This window comes from Lutjanus erythropterus, chromosome 3 (assembly GCF_056507025.1).
Source record: "Lutjanus erythropterus isolate fLutEry1 chromosome 3, fLutEry1.hap2, whole genome shotgun sequence".
Classification (NCBI taxonomy): Eukaryota; Metazoa; Chordata; class Actinopteri; order Lutjaniformes; family Lutjanidae; genus Lutjanus; species Lutjanus erythropterus.
In genome coordinates, this window is record NC_139319.1 from 1,321,733 (window position 1) to 1,335,671 (window position 13,939).

Below are 13,939 nucleotides of genomic sequence, written 5' to 3' on the forward strand. Positions count from 1 at the left end.
GAAGAACGGCCCCCCCGATCTGAACTTGAGTGGTGTTCTGTTATTGGACTTCTGTGCTAGTCACAGTTTGTCCATAACGAACACCATGTTCAAGCATAAGGGTGTCCACCAGTGGACGGGGACACCCTAGGTCGGAGGTCAATGATCGACTTCGTGGTCGTGTCAACTGACCTTCAGTCGTGTGTCTTGGACACTCAGGTGAAGACAGGGGCTGAGCTGTCAACTGATCACCACCTGGTGGTGAGTTGGATCCGCTGGCAGGGGAGGAAGCTGGACAGACTTGGACTGAAGAAGGAGTCTTATCGAGCTCGGTTGGCTCGTGGGACTCCAGAGGCAGCCGACAGGTACCGGCAGGCCAAGTGCACTGCGGCCCGGGTGGTTGCGGAAGCAAAAACTCAGGTATGGGAAAAGTTCAGGGAGGCCATGGAGGAGGACTACCGGTCGGCCTCGAGGAGATTCTGGCAAACCGTCCGGCGCCTCAGAAGAGGGAAGCAGTACCCTGCCAACACTGTTTACAGTGGTGGTGGGGAGCTGTTGACTTTGACTGGGGATATTGTCGGACGGTGGAAGGAATACTTCGAGGATCTCCTCAATCCCACTGACACGCCTTCCGTAGAGGAAGCAGAGGCTGGAGACCCAGAGGTTGACTCATTCATCATCCAAGCTGAAGTCACTGAGGTAGTTTGGAAGCTCCTCAGTGGCAAGGCACTGGGGGTGGATGAGATCCACCCTGAGTACCTCAAGTCTTTGGATGTTGTAGGGCTGTCTTGGTTGACATGCCTCTGCAACGTCGCGTGGCAGTCGGGGACAGTGACTCTGGACTGGCAGACTGGGGTGGTGGTCCCTCTATTTAAGAAGGGGGACCGGAGGGTGTGCTCCAACTACAGGGGGATCACACTCCTCAGCCTCCCTGGTAAAGTCTGGTAAAGTTCCAGGGTACTGGAGAGGAGAATTTGGCCGATAGTTGAACCTCGGATCCAGGAGGAACAATGCAGTTTTCGTCCTGGTTGTGGAACACTGGAGGGAGTCCGGTTTGGGGACCACAGGATTTCATCTCTGCTTTTTGCAGGTGATGTTGTCCTGTTGGCTCCTTCAAACCAGGACCTTCAGCATGTACTGGGGTGGTTTGCAGCCGAGTGCGAAGCGGCTGGGATGAGAATCAGCACCTCCAGCAGTGTGAAAGGGCATTAAAGGTAAAGTCTTCAGCTACTCTGAAGAAAAATATCAGTCTCTCTACCTGCTACATGTTCCACTGTGTTGACCAGTTAGTCTCTAACTGTGTCTGTCAGCTGTTTGCTGCTGGACAGGTAGTGTACAGAGGGTCTATCAGAACTTGTTTGATGAAAAAAGCTTCCTGCTGCTGAAAAAGGAACTGATGAGAACAAAGAGACTGAATCAAAACAGTAAAGTTGTGAGTCATATAAACAAATCAATGAGCTGAAAGACTCTTCAATGATCTGTGAAACAAAGTCATGTGATAATCCTGAGTGACACCTTTTACATTCACATGATCATTTGATTGACTGTCAATGAAAAATTACTACTAAGAGGAGCTTTAATGATTACTGAATGTTATCTTTGCTGCAGAATCAAAAGAAATAATTTCTAATTCATATATTCAAGAAATCATATATTCATTTTGAATAGAATTCTACACTTAAATCTGACATATGTTGAATATCTTTACATACACTTGAATGTCAAACATTTAAAAATTAATAAAGAGAAGCTGAATCCTGACCTGAGAGTCTCCAGTCTACAGTGTGGACTCTGGAGTCCAGCAGAGAGACGCTTCACTCCTGAATCCTGCAAGTCGTTGTTACTCAGGTCCAGGTCTCTCAGACTCGAGGACTCAGAACTGAGGACTGAGGACAGAGCTTCACAGCTTCTCTCTGACAGATTACAGCCACTCAACCTCAAATTTGTACAGAATATATGAAAATCATTTCTCTCTGTATTTGACTTGACAAACATTTTTATTTTAATATGCACTGTTTTCATGGCAACTTATAGAAAGAAAAGTACTAAAATGACAACATAACATGACAGTCATAGTTCACCCTTAACAGTTTTATTAATCCTGACCTGAGAGTCTCCAGTCTACAGTGTGGACTCTGGAGTCCAGCAGAGACACACTTCACTCCTGAATCCTGCAGGTCGTTGTTACTCAGGTCCAGGTCTCTCAGACTCGAGGACTGGGAGCTGAGGACTGAGGACAGAGCTTCACAGCTTCTCTCTGACAGATTACAGCAATTCAGCCTAAAAATATGCAAAGAACATGTTAAATCATTTCTCTCTATATTTGATTTGACACACATTTTTATTTCAATATGCACTGTTTTCATGGCAACTTATAAAAAGAAAATTGCTAAAATGACAACATAATGTGACAGTTAAGATTCTATCTTGACAGTTTTATTAATCCTGACCTGAGAGTCTCCAGTCTACAGTGTGGACTCTCCAGTCCAGCAGAGACACGCTTCACTCCTGAATCCTGCAGGTGGTTGTTACTCAGGTCCAGGTGTCTAAGACTCGAGGACTCGGAGCTGAGGACTGAGGACAGAGCTTCACAGCTTCTCTCTGACAGATTACAGCCACTCAGCCTGAAAATATGTACAGAACACATGAAAATCATTTCTCTCATTTTCATCATCAGTCCACTACTTTGAAACACTCTTTGATAGTAAACAGTCAAATGAAAATAAAACCTGCCATCAATAAACTTCAGTCATCATTCATATATTTATGACCAGCAACAGCACAACACTGATATGATGTTATGAACATCTTAGCAAACATTTGTCTACTTCTGCTGTGACCTGCCAAAGCTAGCACACCACAGAAGAAGAGCAAAACTGAACAACTGTAGACATACTGGATTTAAATGTTGGCTTCATGCCAGGAAAACATTTATTTATCATCAGCAGACATCTGTGAGATCACAAAGATATCTTGTAGGATGCAGCCAGCTGTACTCAGACTGTCACTCTGTGACTGAATCATACAGCATCATGCTGAGTGCTGAAGTTAAACAAGAGGCTAAGACTCCACCAACTATTGGGAAAAATATCTGTGTCTCTAGCTGCTAGATGTTCCACTTTATTGACAGACTGCATCTGCCTGCTGTTTCCTGCTGGACAGGTAGTGTACAGTGGGTCTATCACAGTTTGATGAAAAAAGCTTCCTGCTGCTGAAAAAGGAACTGATGAGAGCAAAGAGACTGAATCCAAACAGTAAAGCTGTGGGATGTAAAAACATAACAATGAGCTGAAAGATACTTCAGTGGTCTGTAGAAATAAGATAAGAGATAAGATAAGATATTCCTTTATTAGTCCCACAGTGGGGGACTGTATTTCCAGTAATACAGCAGCAAAGTGGATAGCAAAAAATAGTAAAATCAACAAAAAAGACAATAAATACCAGCAAGCAATATAAACAGGGAGATATAACTGGGAAAATATATAACATAGGAAATGGTAATCTTAGGGCATTAAATCGATCGCAACTGGACTGGTAAAATTGTCTTGGAAGACGTTTCGCCTCTCATCCGAGCAGGCTTCATCAGTTCATGCTCATCAGACTAGATAGGACAGCTCTAGTCTGATGAACAGTAGTTGGATTCAAATATTTATTTTCTAAGAGAGGCCGCCTCCAGACCAAGAATGGTTTCACTCCCTATTGTGAGGCCTAACAACAGTCGTTTGGGTTGAGTGGGGTGAAACCCCAGTGAGCCAACAACAGTCGTTGGGGGGGGGGGGGGTCTCACTCGTTAGTGTTCCATTCTGTTCTAACGATGGTCGTTGGAGGCACCTGGAGCCAGGTGTGGCTGGACTGTGTTGTTAGTTTTAGAGGCTAAATTGTTGAATCTTTTGGGAAGGGATGAAAGGACGGCATTGTAAGTTGGGGATAGGTGGTGTCGCAGACCTCCCCCTCTGTTCAGAGATGGCTTCTCAACTTTGACATAGATGGCTTCCCTTACTCCTTCTTGACCTGAAGAGTTAGCCCGTCTGTGTTGTGCCATGCGCATACTTAGTTTTTGTTTTGTTTCCCCAATATAAAGGCTGGAGCATTCCTCGTCGCATTGGACAGCATACACCAGATTGTTCTTCTGGGTATGAGGCGTGCGGTCTTTAGGGTGTACCAACCTTGTCTGTTACCAGGCTTGAAATGCACTGGAATGTTGTGTTTGTTGAAAACCCTTCTGAGTTTCTCAGATAAGCCTGAGACATATGGAATGACGATGTTATTCCGTCTGTCCTTCTTTTCTTCCTCCACCAAAATGTCATTTTTCCTCCTGGAATTAGCTGCGATTTTTGCAAAAGACCAGTTGGGATAACCACAGGTTTTTAGGGCCTCCCTCAGGTGTTTGTGCTCTTTTTCTCTGGCCTGTCGGCTGGTGGGAACATTATCAGCTCTGTGCTGTAGAATTCTGATAACCCCCAGTTTATGTTCCAGTGGATGGTGTGAGTCAAAAAGTAGGTACTGGTCTGTGTGTGTGGGTTTTCTGTACACCCCAATGTGGAGGCTTCTGTTGTCTCCAAGGTGAACGTCACAATCCAAGAAGGGCAACCTGTTGTCTTTAACATCCTCCCGAGTGAACTTGGTGTTTTCATCCACTGAGTTAATGTGCTTGGTGAAGGCCTGCACTTCTTGACTTTGGATTTTGACCCATGTGTCATCCACATATCTGTACCAATGACTTGGTGCTGTTCCCTCAAAGGAGTTTAAAGCCTTTGTTTCCATGTATTCCATGTACAGATTGGCCACAATGGGGGATACCGGTGAACGCATAGCACAGCCATGTTTTTGCCTGTACAACTTCCCCTTAAATTGAAAATAAGTGTGTGCACTGGGTGCGGAGGAGGGGGGCTGCAGCATGGAGGACTGAGTCAAGGGAGGGACAGATGACTGATCAAATCTATTGAAGAATATGTTGAGGTCATTTGCCCACTTCTGATCCCCCACAGCTTGGGAGTCAGGTTCCTTGTGGCCAGAGATGGTGTTCAGGCCTCTCCAGACTCCGCTGACATTTTTTTTGCTGCAGTTGTTCCTCCATCTTCCTCCTGTAGGTGTTTTTCCCCTCTCTGATCTTCCTTCTCAGCTTCTTCTGCATAACCTTCAGCTCCCCCTTGTTTCCCGACTTAAAGGCCCTCTTCTTCTCCTTAAGGAGAGCCTTTATGTCAGGATTTATCCACGGTTTATTGTTGGAAAAACACCATACAGTCCTGGTGGGTACAGTGTTTTCCACACAGAAGTTAATGTAGTCAGTTATGCAGTCTGTGAGACTATTGATGTCTTCTCCATGAGAATCACATAGTTCCTCCCATAAAGTTGTGTCAAAACAGTCCTTCACAGCCTCGTCGGCCTCAATGGACCATCTCTTCACTGTGTGGGACACAGCTGGTTGCCTCTGCACAAGAGGTTTGTACCCAGGCAGGAGTTGGACCAGGTTGTGGTCAGATTTTCCCAGAGGAGGGAGGGGTGATGAAGTGTATGCCTCCTTGGTGTTGGCATAACACAAATCCAGAATCTTATTGTCTCTGGTGCAGCATGTAACATACTGGGTGAGTGTGGGCAGAGTGGAGGATGGAGAGGCATGATTAAAGTCCCCAGAGATAAGAAGCAGGGCCTGTGGGTGCTCTGTCTGCAGCCTGCTTGTGACAGTGTGGAGGATATCACAGGCTGTCTCAGCGTTAGCAGAGGGGGGAATATATGCAGCTATTGCAGTAACGTGAGAATTCCCGCGGCAGGTAATATGGCCTCATGCTAACGGCTAACAGTTCAATGTCCCTACAGCAGAGTTGTTCTTTAATAGTGATGTGCCCAGAGTTACACCATCTATCATTCACAAACACTGCCAGCCCTCCTCCTTTCCTCTTACCGCTCTCCCTTGTCCTGTCCGCCTGCAGCAGTTTGAAGCTGTCCAGCTCCGCGGCCATGTCTGGAATCGGTGTAGTCAGCCATGTTTCCGTAAACATCATGATGCTGCACGCCTGGTATTGCCTCTGGTGCCGGGTCAGTGCCGATAACTTGTCCATCTTATTGGGAAGAGATATCACATTCCCCATGATGATGGACAGGAGGACGGGTCTGTATCTCCTCTTCCTGGTGCGGCGATCAGCTCCGGCACGGCTCCCCCGCCTCCTCCTCTTCAACTCGCGGGGGACATCGGGTCTCTCATGGGGCAGCACTGTGTTGCCACCGAGCGCCAGCAGCTGATCCCTACTGTAAACAATAGGGCCAAGGCCGCGTACGGGGTGCCCAGACACCGTCGAGAACAGTGAAGAACAAGAGAAAGAGAAAGACAAGAGCAAACACAGTGACTTTGGTCTCCATTGTGTACTGATCAATCAAGAGCACAACTCCGTAAGAATAAATGTAAAAGAAATAGTAGAGATGAAAACTAGTTGGGAAAAGGCTCAACGATGAGCAGGAGCTGCTGCAACAGGCTGCCACTAGTGCGGTGCCATCTTCTACAATGAGGGGTAGAACAAAGTCATGTCACGGGTTTGTCACTACTCTGAAAATCTTTGGTGTAAATTTACTGTGTGCTTCTGTCAGAGCCTGATGCTGGTTGGATAAACCTGCTGGATAACCTGTGAGTAAGTTTTCACACGGGTTATCAAACACTGATTACTGATCACCTACAGTGGTGTTAGTGGGACAGAGAAGTGAGGATGGGAGGAGGAGATGAGGATGAGGAGAAAGAGGGGAAGGAGAAGAACAATGACCGACTGTGAAGTTGCACCTCAGTGCAGCTCAGGAGATCTGCCTCCTTGTTTGAAAATCTTTTTTTTGTTTCCTCATAGTAAATCCTCCACCACGCTGCCAACACTTGTTTCTTGGTGCACCTTAATGAGAGAGGAGACTTTCTGATTGGTTCATTGCATGTCAGGTCTAAACTCACCCATAAATTATGACACTTGGGCAAAGCTTATAGATGCATCCCGATGTGTGCTGCTGGGACAAGGGGCGGGACAGGGCACACCTGACACAAGATAGCAATGGTGGATTTGGACACACCTTGAATAAATTAATGTGTATCATATAGGCTGAATAGATTTAAGGTAATATCATCAAGTACAGGTGTTGCATTTGGGAGGAAGCAATCAGTTTTTGATGTGTTCGGTCAACATTGTGGCTGTATTTGGTTTATTTTTAAGTTGTTTAAAGTGTTGGATTATTGAATTCAGAACAATGAATAACCACAGTGTGATGATAAGGAACTGGTGAGCCTCGACATCATTATATACATTATTATACAAACTCTGCTGAACAGTCATTACACACTACATTAAAAATAGAAAACACTGTGTTCTGAACATGTAGCTACAGGAAAAGAGTTTAATGTGTTTAAAAGCATTTTGAAAGTTCAGAAATTATATGTTTCATAAAGAACATATCATCTTTGTACTGGGTCAGATCAGAGGACTTCCTCTACATCACAAGCAACATTCTCCCTTTACAAGACAACAGGGTGAAAATATCTGCAGGCCAAGTCACCTGCAGAAATGTTTCCTGGATATGGGTTTCAGCCACAGATCATGATAGAGATGCTCCAATACCACTTTTTTTCAGAGTACAATTCCTTAAATAAAACATGCTGTCTCTTTTGCAGCTTCTGACAACCTAACTGATTAATCAAGCTCTCTGATTGGTTATATAGCATGTCAGTCTACTTGTATTATCCAATACCTTGACATCTCCCCCTCAAATTATCTTCCACTAGGCCACAGGATTATAACAAACAATAACTCCACTTATCTGAACTTAAGTTATACTAAATAATGTGTTGCCTTAGCAACCACCTTAAGGCATCATACACATCATAATGTAACATACTCATTTAAACCAACGAAGCCCTTAAGAACTTTACATTCTCTATTTTTTTCTTCAGGATAACAATAACATTTCCATTTCCTTGTGGATCTCTTTTCTTCTTTTAGAACAGCGTCTACTGAGGTCTTCTCTTTACCCTGTTACCATGACATAATAGTATGCTTACATATCCAGTCCTACTACAGGTTTACAAACTGTGCCAAACCTCTTTACTGTCTGACCCTGACCTGGTATGTTTCTGCTAAGTCCATTACTTTCTCTCTGTCCCTTACAAGAGTCCTGATGTTGTATTTCTGCTCCTGTTGGTTCTGGGCTCGCTTTTGTAGTCTCTGTATGAGCTGCTCCTGTTCCTTGTGGCTTAAGTTGCAAATGTCGTCCGTTCCTTTTCACCTCTCCTCCCCTTGGTGAGATCACTTAATATGAGCGCTGAGTACGACTCTCACTGAGTGCCAAAACTGGTCCTTTCCATGTCTTGACTATGTCCAGTTTTAATAGGATTTGATCTCACGGCCGCAGAGGTGGTAAGTTTTTCACGCCATGTCTCCTGTTGAAGTAGAGTGTCTGTTGTTGCTTAGCTTCTGCATCTCTGTGTCTGATGAGGGCTCTATCCGGCCACTTAGGGACCAGATTCCTTTAAGTAAAGGGAGAGTGGTTCTAATTTTCCAACCCATAAGCAGTTCTGCTGGACTTACACCAGTAGGGGTTGTTGGTGTAGCCCTATAGCACATTAATGCTAATAATGGATCCTCTTGTTTAAAGATATGTTTTGCTGTTTGAACAGTACGTTCCACATGTCCATTTCCTTGCCGATTGTGTGGACTAGAGGTGACATGTACAGTGTCACACTGTTTGCAAAGGTCTATCCATGTTTCACAAGTGTACTGTGGACCATTATGTAGAGGCATATTTTCCATCATGATATTCACCGTGTAGTGAAATATTTGGCACACTCTTCACTATGGTATTTTCCTTAGAGGAATTTGACCATGACTGATTCAGCTTGAAGCACATTTCTGATCAGGTGGCACACCACACATCAACTGCTAGAGGAAATTAGTTGGGAAAATTTCTATGACACTTGATATACAGTATATATATATATATATTATATATATATATATATATATATATATATATATATATATATATATATATATATATATATATATACTGCATGTGAGCTGAAATGTCAAAAAGAGGGAGGAGGCTCTCAGGAGCTTCCAAATAGTATAAAACAGGGTGTATTGAGTCCCTTTCTTCAGTCTAACCCCAGGTTTGAATCATGCGTGTTGATTTTTCTATATCATAAAGATCAGATCAGATCCTCCAGTGATTCTTTCTCTGATGATGGTTTGAACTTTGAAATAAGGGTGATAACTGTTTTTTTTTTTTTTAATAAGGTTGATATGGTGTTGTGGCATTAAACCCAGATCTTACTGGCCAATCTTCTGGGACTTTTTATCATGAAAACTATCACTGACTATCTGGTCAGGAATGCTAAATCTTGTGAATGTGGATTTCAGTGACCTGACACTCTGGTCTGTTGTGGTGGTTGGCAGGTGCAGGATTGCCTTTATACTCAAATATGTCCGTAGCTACTTTTTGCCATTGTTATTCCGGCAGTGGTGTTGGTTGTAGTGGCTCTTTGTGCCCACACTTTTTCGGCTTGCGAGTTACTTTTAAAATGACCAAGTCAAAATGATCTACCTACATTAAAAGTGAGGAGGCAGACTCACAGCCCAGTCCACCCACCCCGAAAATGATCAAGACAGCAGCAGCACCCCCAGATTGTGACCCCCGGGACCGGGACATCAGCTGTGCACCTGCAACTCAAGCTAACGTCCCAGGTCAAAATGCTAGTATTTCAGAGGCACCGCATCAAACAACTAGCTTCACATTTCCGGGAAGTTCATTTGGTAAAGAAACGTTTTGTCCGTCATTCAGTGCGAGCTGGTTTAGCAAATGGAGATGGCTCCATTATATTGAGGACGGCGATCGCGTTGTTTGTTTCATGTTCATGGAGATGTTTTGGACAATCTGGACATTGGCAGCCTAATGAGGAGCTTCATCAGCGCCAACCCGGAGAGGAAAGCCACATTTGGAGTTGTGTGACGCCGGTCAGACACACCAGTCGATCGCGATCGACGTATTGGGCAACCCTGGCCTAGGCTATAAGGAGACTGCCAACACCCTGAAACTGAGCAGCAGCACGGTGGACAAGACCATACAGTGGTTTAACAGGACAGGTTCCACTCAGAACAGGCCTCACCATGATCGACCAAAGAAGTTGAGTGCACGTGCTCAGTGTCATATCCAGAGGTTGTCTTTGGAAAATAGATGTATGAGTGCTGCCAGCATTGCTGCAGAGGTTGAAGGGGTGGGGGGTCAGCCTGTCAGTGCTCAGATCATACACCACACACTGCATCATACTGGTCTGCATGGCTGTCATCCCAGAAGGAAGCCTCTTCTAAAGATGATGCACATGAAACCCCACAAACAGTTTGCTAAAGACAAGCAGACTAAGGACATGGATTACTGGAACCATGTCCTGTGGTCTGATGAGACCAAGATAAACTTATTATGCCTCTGCCCGCCAAAGGTGCCGGGCCGGAGGCATACTGTTCTCTGGTTGTCCGGCCGTATGTGAGTCCGTGTGTCCATCCTTCCGTCTGTCTGTCACAGATTTTTGTTTGTGCAATAACTTTTGAACAGGTGGACAGATTTGCACCACATCTAGTGTGCTAACACTCTATAACAGGTACATGAACTGATTAAATTTTGGAGACGCTTTCGAGATGGCCGCAAAATGGTCGCCTGACAGACCTGTCTCTAAAACACACTTATGCCAATAACTTGGCCAATTTTAAAGCTTTTCATCTGAGATTCGGTCAGTACAAAGTTTATGCCTTGCCCACATTATGTATCATGTGTTGTAACTGTCTGAGAGACAATTGAGTTGATGTTTATTTTACATTTTTTAAAAGAAAACATAATTTCATTTATATTTCTATTCAAAATAGTTAAAATGTATTTAAAATGTATTGTTCTTTATGTAAATTAATTTTGTTAAGAGGTAATGGTCGCGTAATAGAGGTCAGAGGTCACGCCCATGGCATTATGGTTAGCAGAACGCCAACATGGCTGCAGAGCAGAGCGCCACCATGGCTGCAGAGCAGAGAGAGGAAAACTGAAGGGAGAGTACACGCAACCCAAAAAACTACAATCTGCATGGTCCAAGAGGCGCACACGGTATTTATTCTTAAATTTATTTGTTTTTGTATGTTTTTAACGTGTGTGACCTTTTAAAGAACAACCTTTCTGTTGTTGTGCTAGCTTGCAGGGACCCGTCTATAATGTGATGTTCATGTAAAGGTTTACGTTTGAGCCTGCCTGGACATTTATTAATAGACTTTCAGAGACTTTCAATTATAATTATTTGTTTTTTAAATGCTGTTGTTACATGTTTTATTTTATAGTTTTCACGGTGTCTACGGAGGATGGAAATTAAAACTTTTAAAAGACATCTGTAAGATTCGTGGCCATTATTTCTTGGACCGGTGTAGTTACATATGTATTATGATATCATGCAATCCTGCAACACTGGGGGAATCAATATGTGACATTGACTTTGACCTTAATCCAAAACAAAACATAAAGGTTAAACATGACACTGATACATTATTTATATTTGACTTTGATATATTTTTGAATAACTATGTTGGATACTATTAGATAATAAAGGTAATAGCTCTTTCCTTGCAATCTTTCCTCATTAACTGTATACTGTATCAATAGAGCCATAATTCTCAAACTCCTGGGACACTTGCAAATAGGATTTATAATGAATCAATGGTTTCAATCAGGTGTAGGGAACACAAAAAGTCACAGTTGTATGAAACTGTTGCAGGCAGAGGCATCGACGCTTTAGCATTGACTTCTACCCATTTTCATTTGGTTCAGATGGTGTCAAGTGTGTGTGGTGGCAACCAGGTGAGGAGTACAAAGACAAGTGTGTCTTGCCTACAGTCAAGTAGGTTGCGTCATGGTCTGGGGCTGCATGAGTGCTGCAGGCACTGGGGAGCTGCAGTTCATTGAGGGAACCATGAATTCAAATGTGTACTGTGACATACTGAAGCAGAGCATGATCCCCTCCCTTCAGAAACTGGGCCTCAGGGCAGTATTCCAACATGATAATGACCCCAAACACACCTCCAAGATGACCACTGCCTTGCTAAAGAAGCTGAGGGTAACGGCGATGGACTGGCCAAGCATGTCTCCAGACCTATTGAGCATCTGTGGGGCATCCTCAAACAGAAGATGGAGAAGCGCAAGGTCTCTAACGTCCACCGGCTCCATGATGTCATCATGGAGGAGTGGAAGAGGATTCCAGTGGCGACCTGTGAAGCTCTGGTGAACTCCATACCCAAGGGAGTTAAGGCAGTGCTGGAAAATAATGGTGGCCACACAAAATATTGACACTTTGGGGCCAATTTGGACATTTTCACCTAGGGGTGTACTCACTTTTGTTGCCAGCGGTTTAGACATTAATGGCTGTGTGTTGAGTTATTTTGAGGGGACTGTAAATTTACACCGTTATACAAGCTGTACACTGACTACTTTACATTGTATCAAAGTGTCATTTCTTTAGTGTTGTCCCATGAAAAGATATAATTAAATATTTGCAGAAATGTGAGGGGTGTACTCACTGTGAGATACTGTATGTTCTTGTCTACAGCATGATTAAACGATGTTTTAAATAAATTTCAAACATTAAGATGTGAAAATACTCCTTCACAGCCTACCTCTTTTTCAATTTTAATTTTTTTCGCAATAATGGCACTTTATATATAGACAGAATGAGTGTGAAATTCATCCTGCGCCATAGCAGCTCAAGATATTGTAAACTTGTATGAGGTGTGATTCTTGTACAAATAAAACCTTCTGCATTGTTCCATTTGTCAGGTAAGGACATATGTAGGCCAACTGAAATCAGTGAACCACATGTTAGAAGCATGTTAGTACTGGTACCGATTAGCAAGCCTAACTTTATCAAAATTTCCAAAATGAACAAAATGATCGCTGTGTACATTGTGCCTAAACAGCTGAACATGCGGTACATCCAACAATGTAAGTCTTAACAACTCTAAGTTGTTCATTAACTACATTTAGTAGAAGTTTGGCTCACTTCAGCGGCATCTTAACCATCTTATTGTCCCTGCGTCAACGTCGACCGAACCCGCCCACAAACCATATTTGGAAGTTCAATTTCCTTCAACTTCCTTTACGTTCATCTGTGGCTGCTTTGTTTTTGGATTAATTAGTCGAGGCATTCGACCAGTGTGCGCCCACCGGGACTTATTGGACAGCAGGTGTCTGTGGTCTACAGCTGCACTCTGTGAAGTTGTTTCAGTTTTACATGGAATTTTATGGGCAGTTTCCAAAGTCACTGCAGTCATTAGTGGATGATGCTGAGGACAGTCAGTCTCTGACAATGACAGCACAACCAAAGAAGAGGGTAAGCATCAAGGAGCTATTTTTCATGAAGTAGCAGGTATTGAGTGTGGGGTATTGTGGTAATCTTATGAGTATGTGAGGACAGTATTGGATGGATGCCTGATGCTGGTATCAGTGCATCCCAAGACCATGCAGACATTTACTGTATGAAACACTGTAAATGCATTGTGATTGGTGTTGCTTTCTGGAGGAACACCGGAGATTTTACAGTCATTTTGAATGTTGTGTCTCTGTAGAAAACTCTGTGCAGTGTTTTGCAAAAAGTGTGATTTACACAGATTTGAAAACTGAGTTTACCATCCAGCAGAAATTGTACTGCAGTATTGCAGGCTTGGTTTATGGATTTGATACATGTGTTTCAGATTTCAGTGATGACATATGAATTTCCAATTTTAGTATGTAAACAACTGTGGAAAACTGATTCACATCATTGGAACAAGTGTGAAGAATTTAGGGTTGTTGTGTGTAAATCATGACAGTTGTGTTCCACTTTTGTCGTCTGTGTTCAACATTTTGCAACAGACGTGTATCACAGTGCAAAATCAGTCTCAACAAGTAAAAATGTGTGCAGAGGTTTGCCAAAAGA

The 13,939-nt window shown here is 43.5% G+C and overlaps 1 protein-coding gene across 1 annotated transcript in view; it reads right to left on the minus strand.

The window, feature by feature from the left end:
* LOC146329337 (NACHT, LRR and PYD domains-containing protein 3-like) overlaps nucleotides 1–13,939 on the minus strand; it is a 28,459-nt gene that overhangs the window by 3,437 nt on the left and 11,083 nt on the right. Inside the window, exons 6-8 of the mRNA XM_084714583.1 lie at nucleotides 2,430–2,603; nucleotides 2,086–2,259; nucleotides 1,742–1,915 (exon numbers count right to left, since the gene is read on the minus strand). Coding sequence (XP_084570709.1) covers nucleotides 1,742–1,915; nucleotides 2,086–2,259; nucleotides 2,430–2,603 — 522 coding nt within the window. The remainder of the gene's footprint in view (nucleotides 1–1,741; nucleotides 1,916–2,085; nucleotides 2,260–2,429; nucleotides 2,604–13,939) is intronic.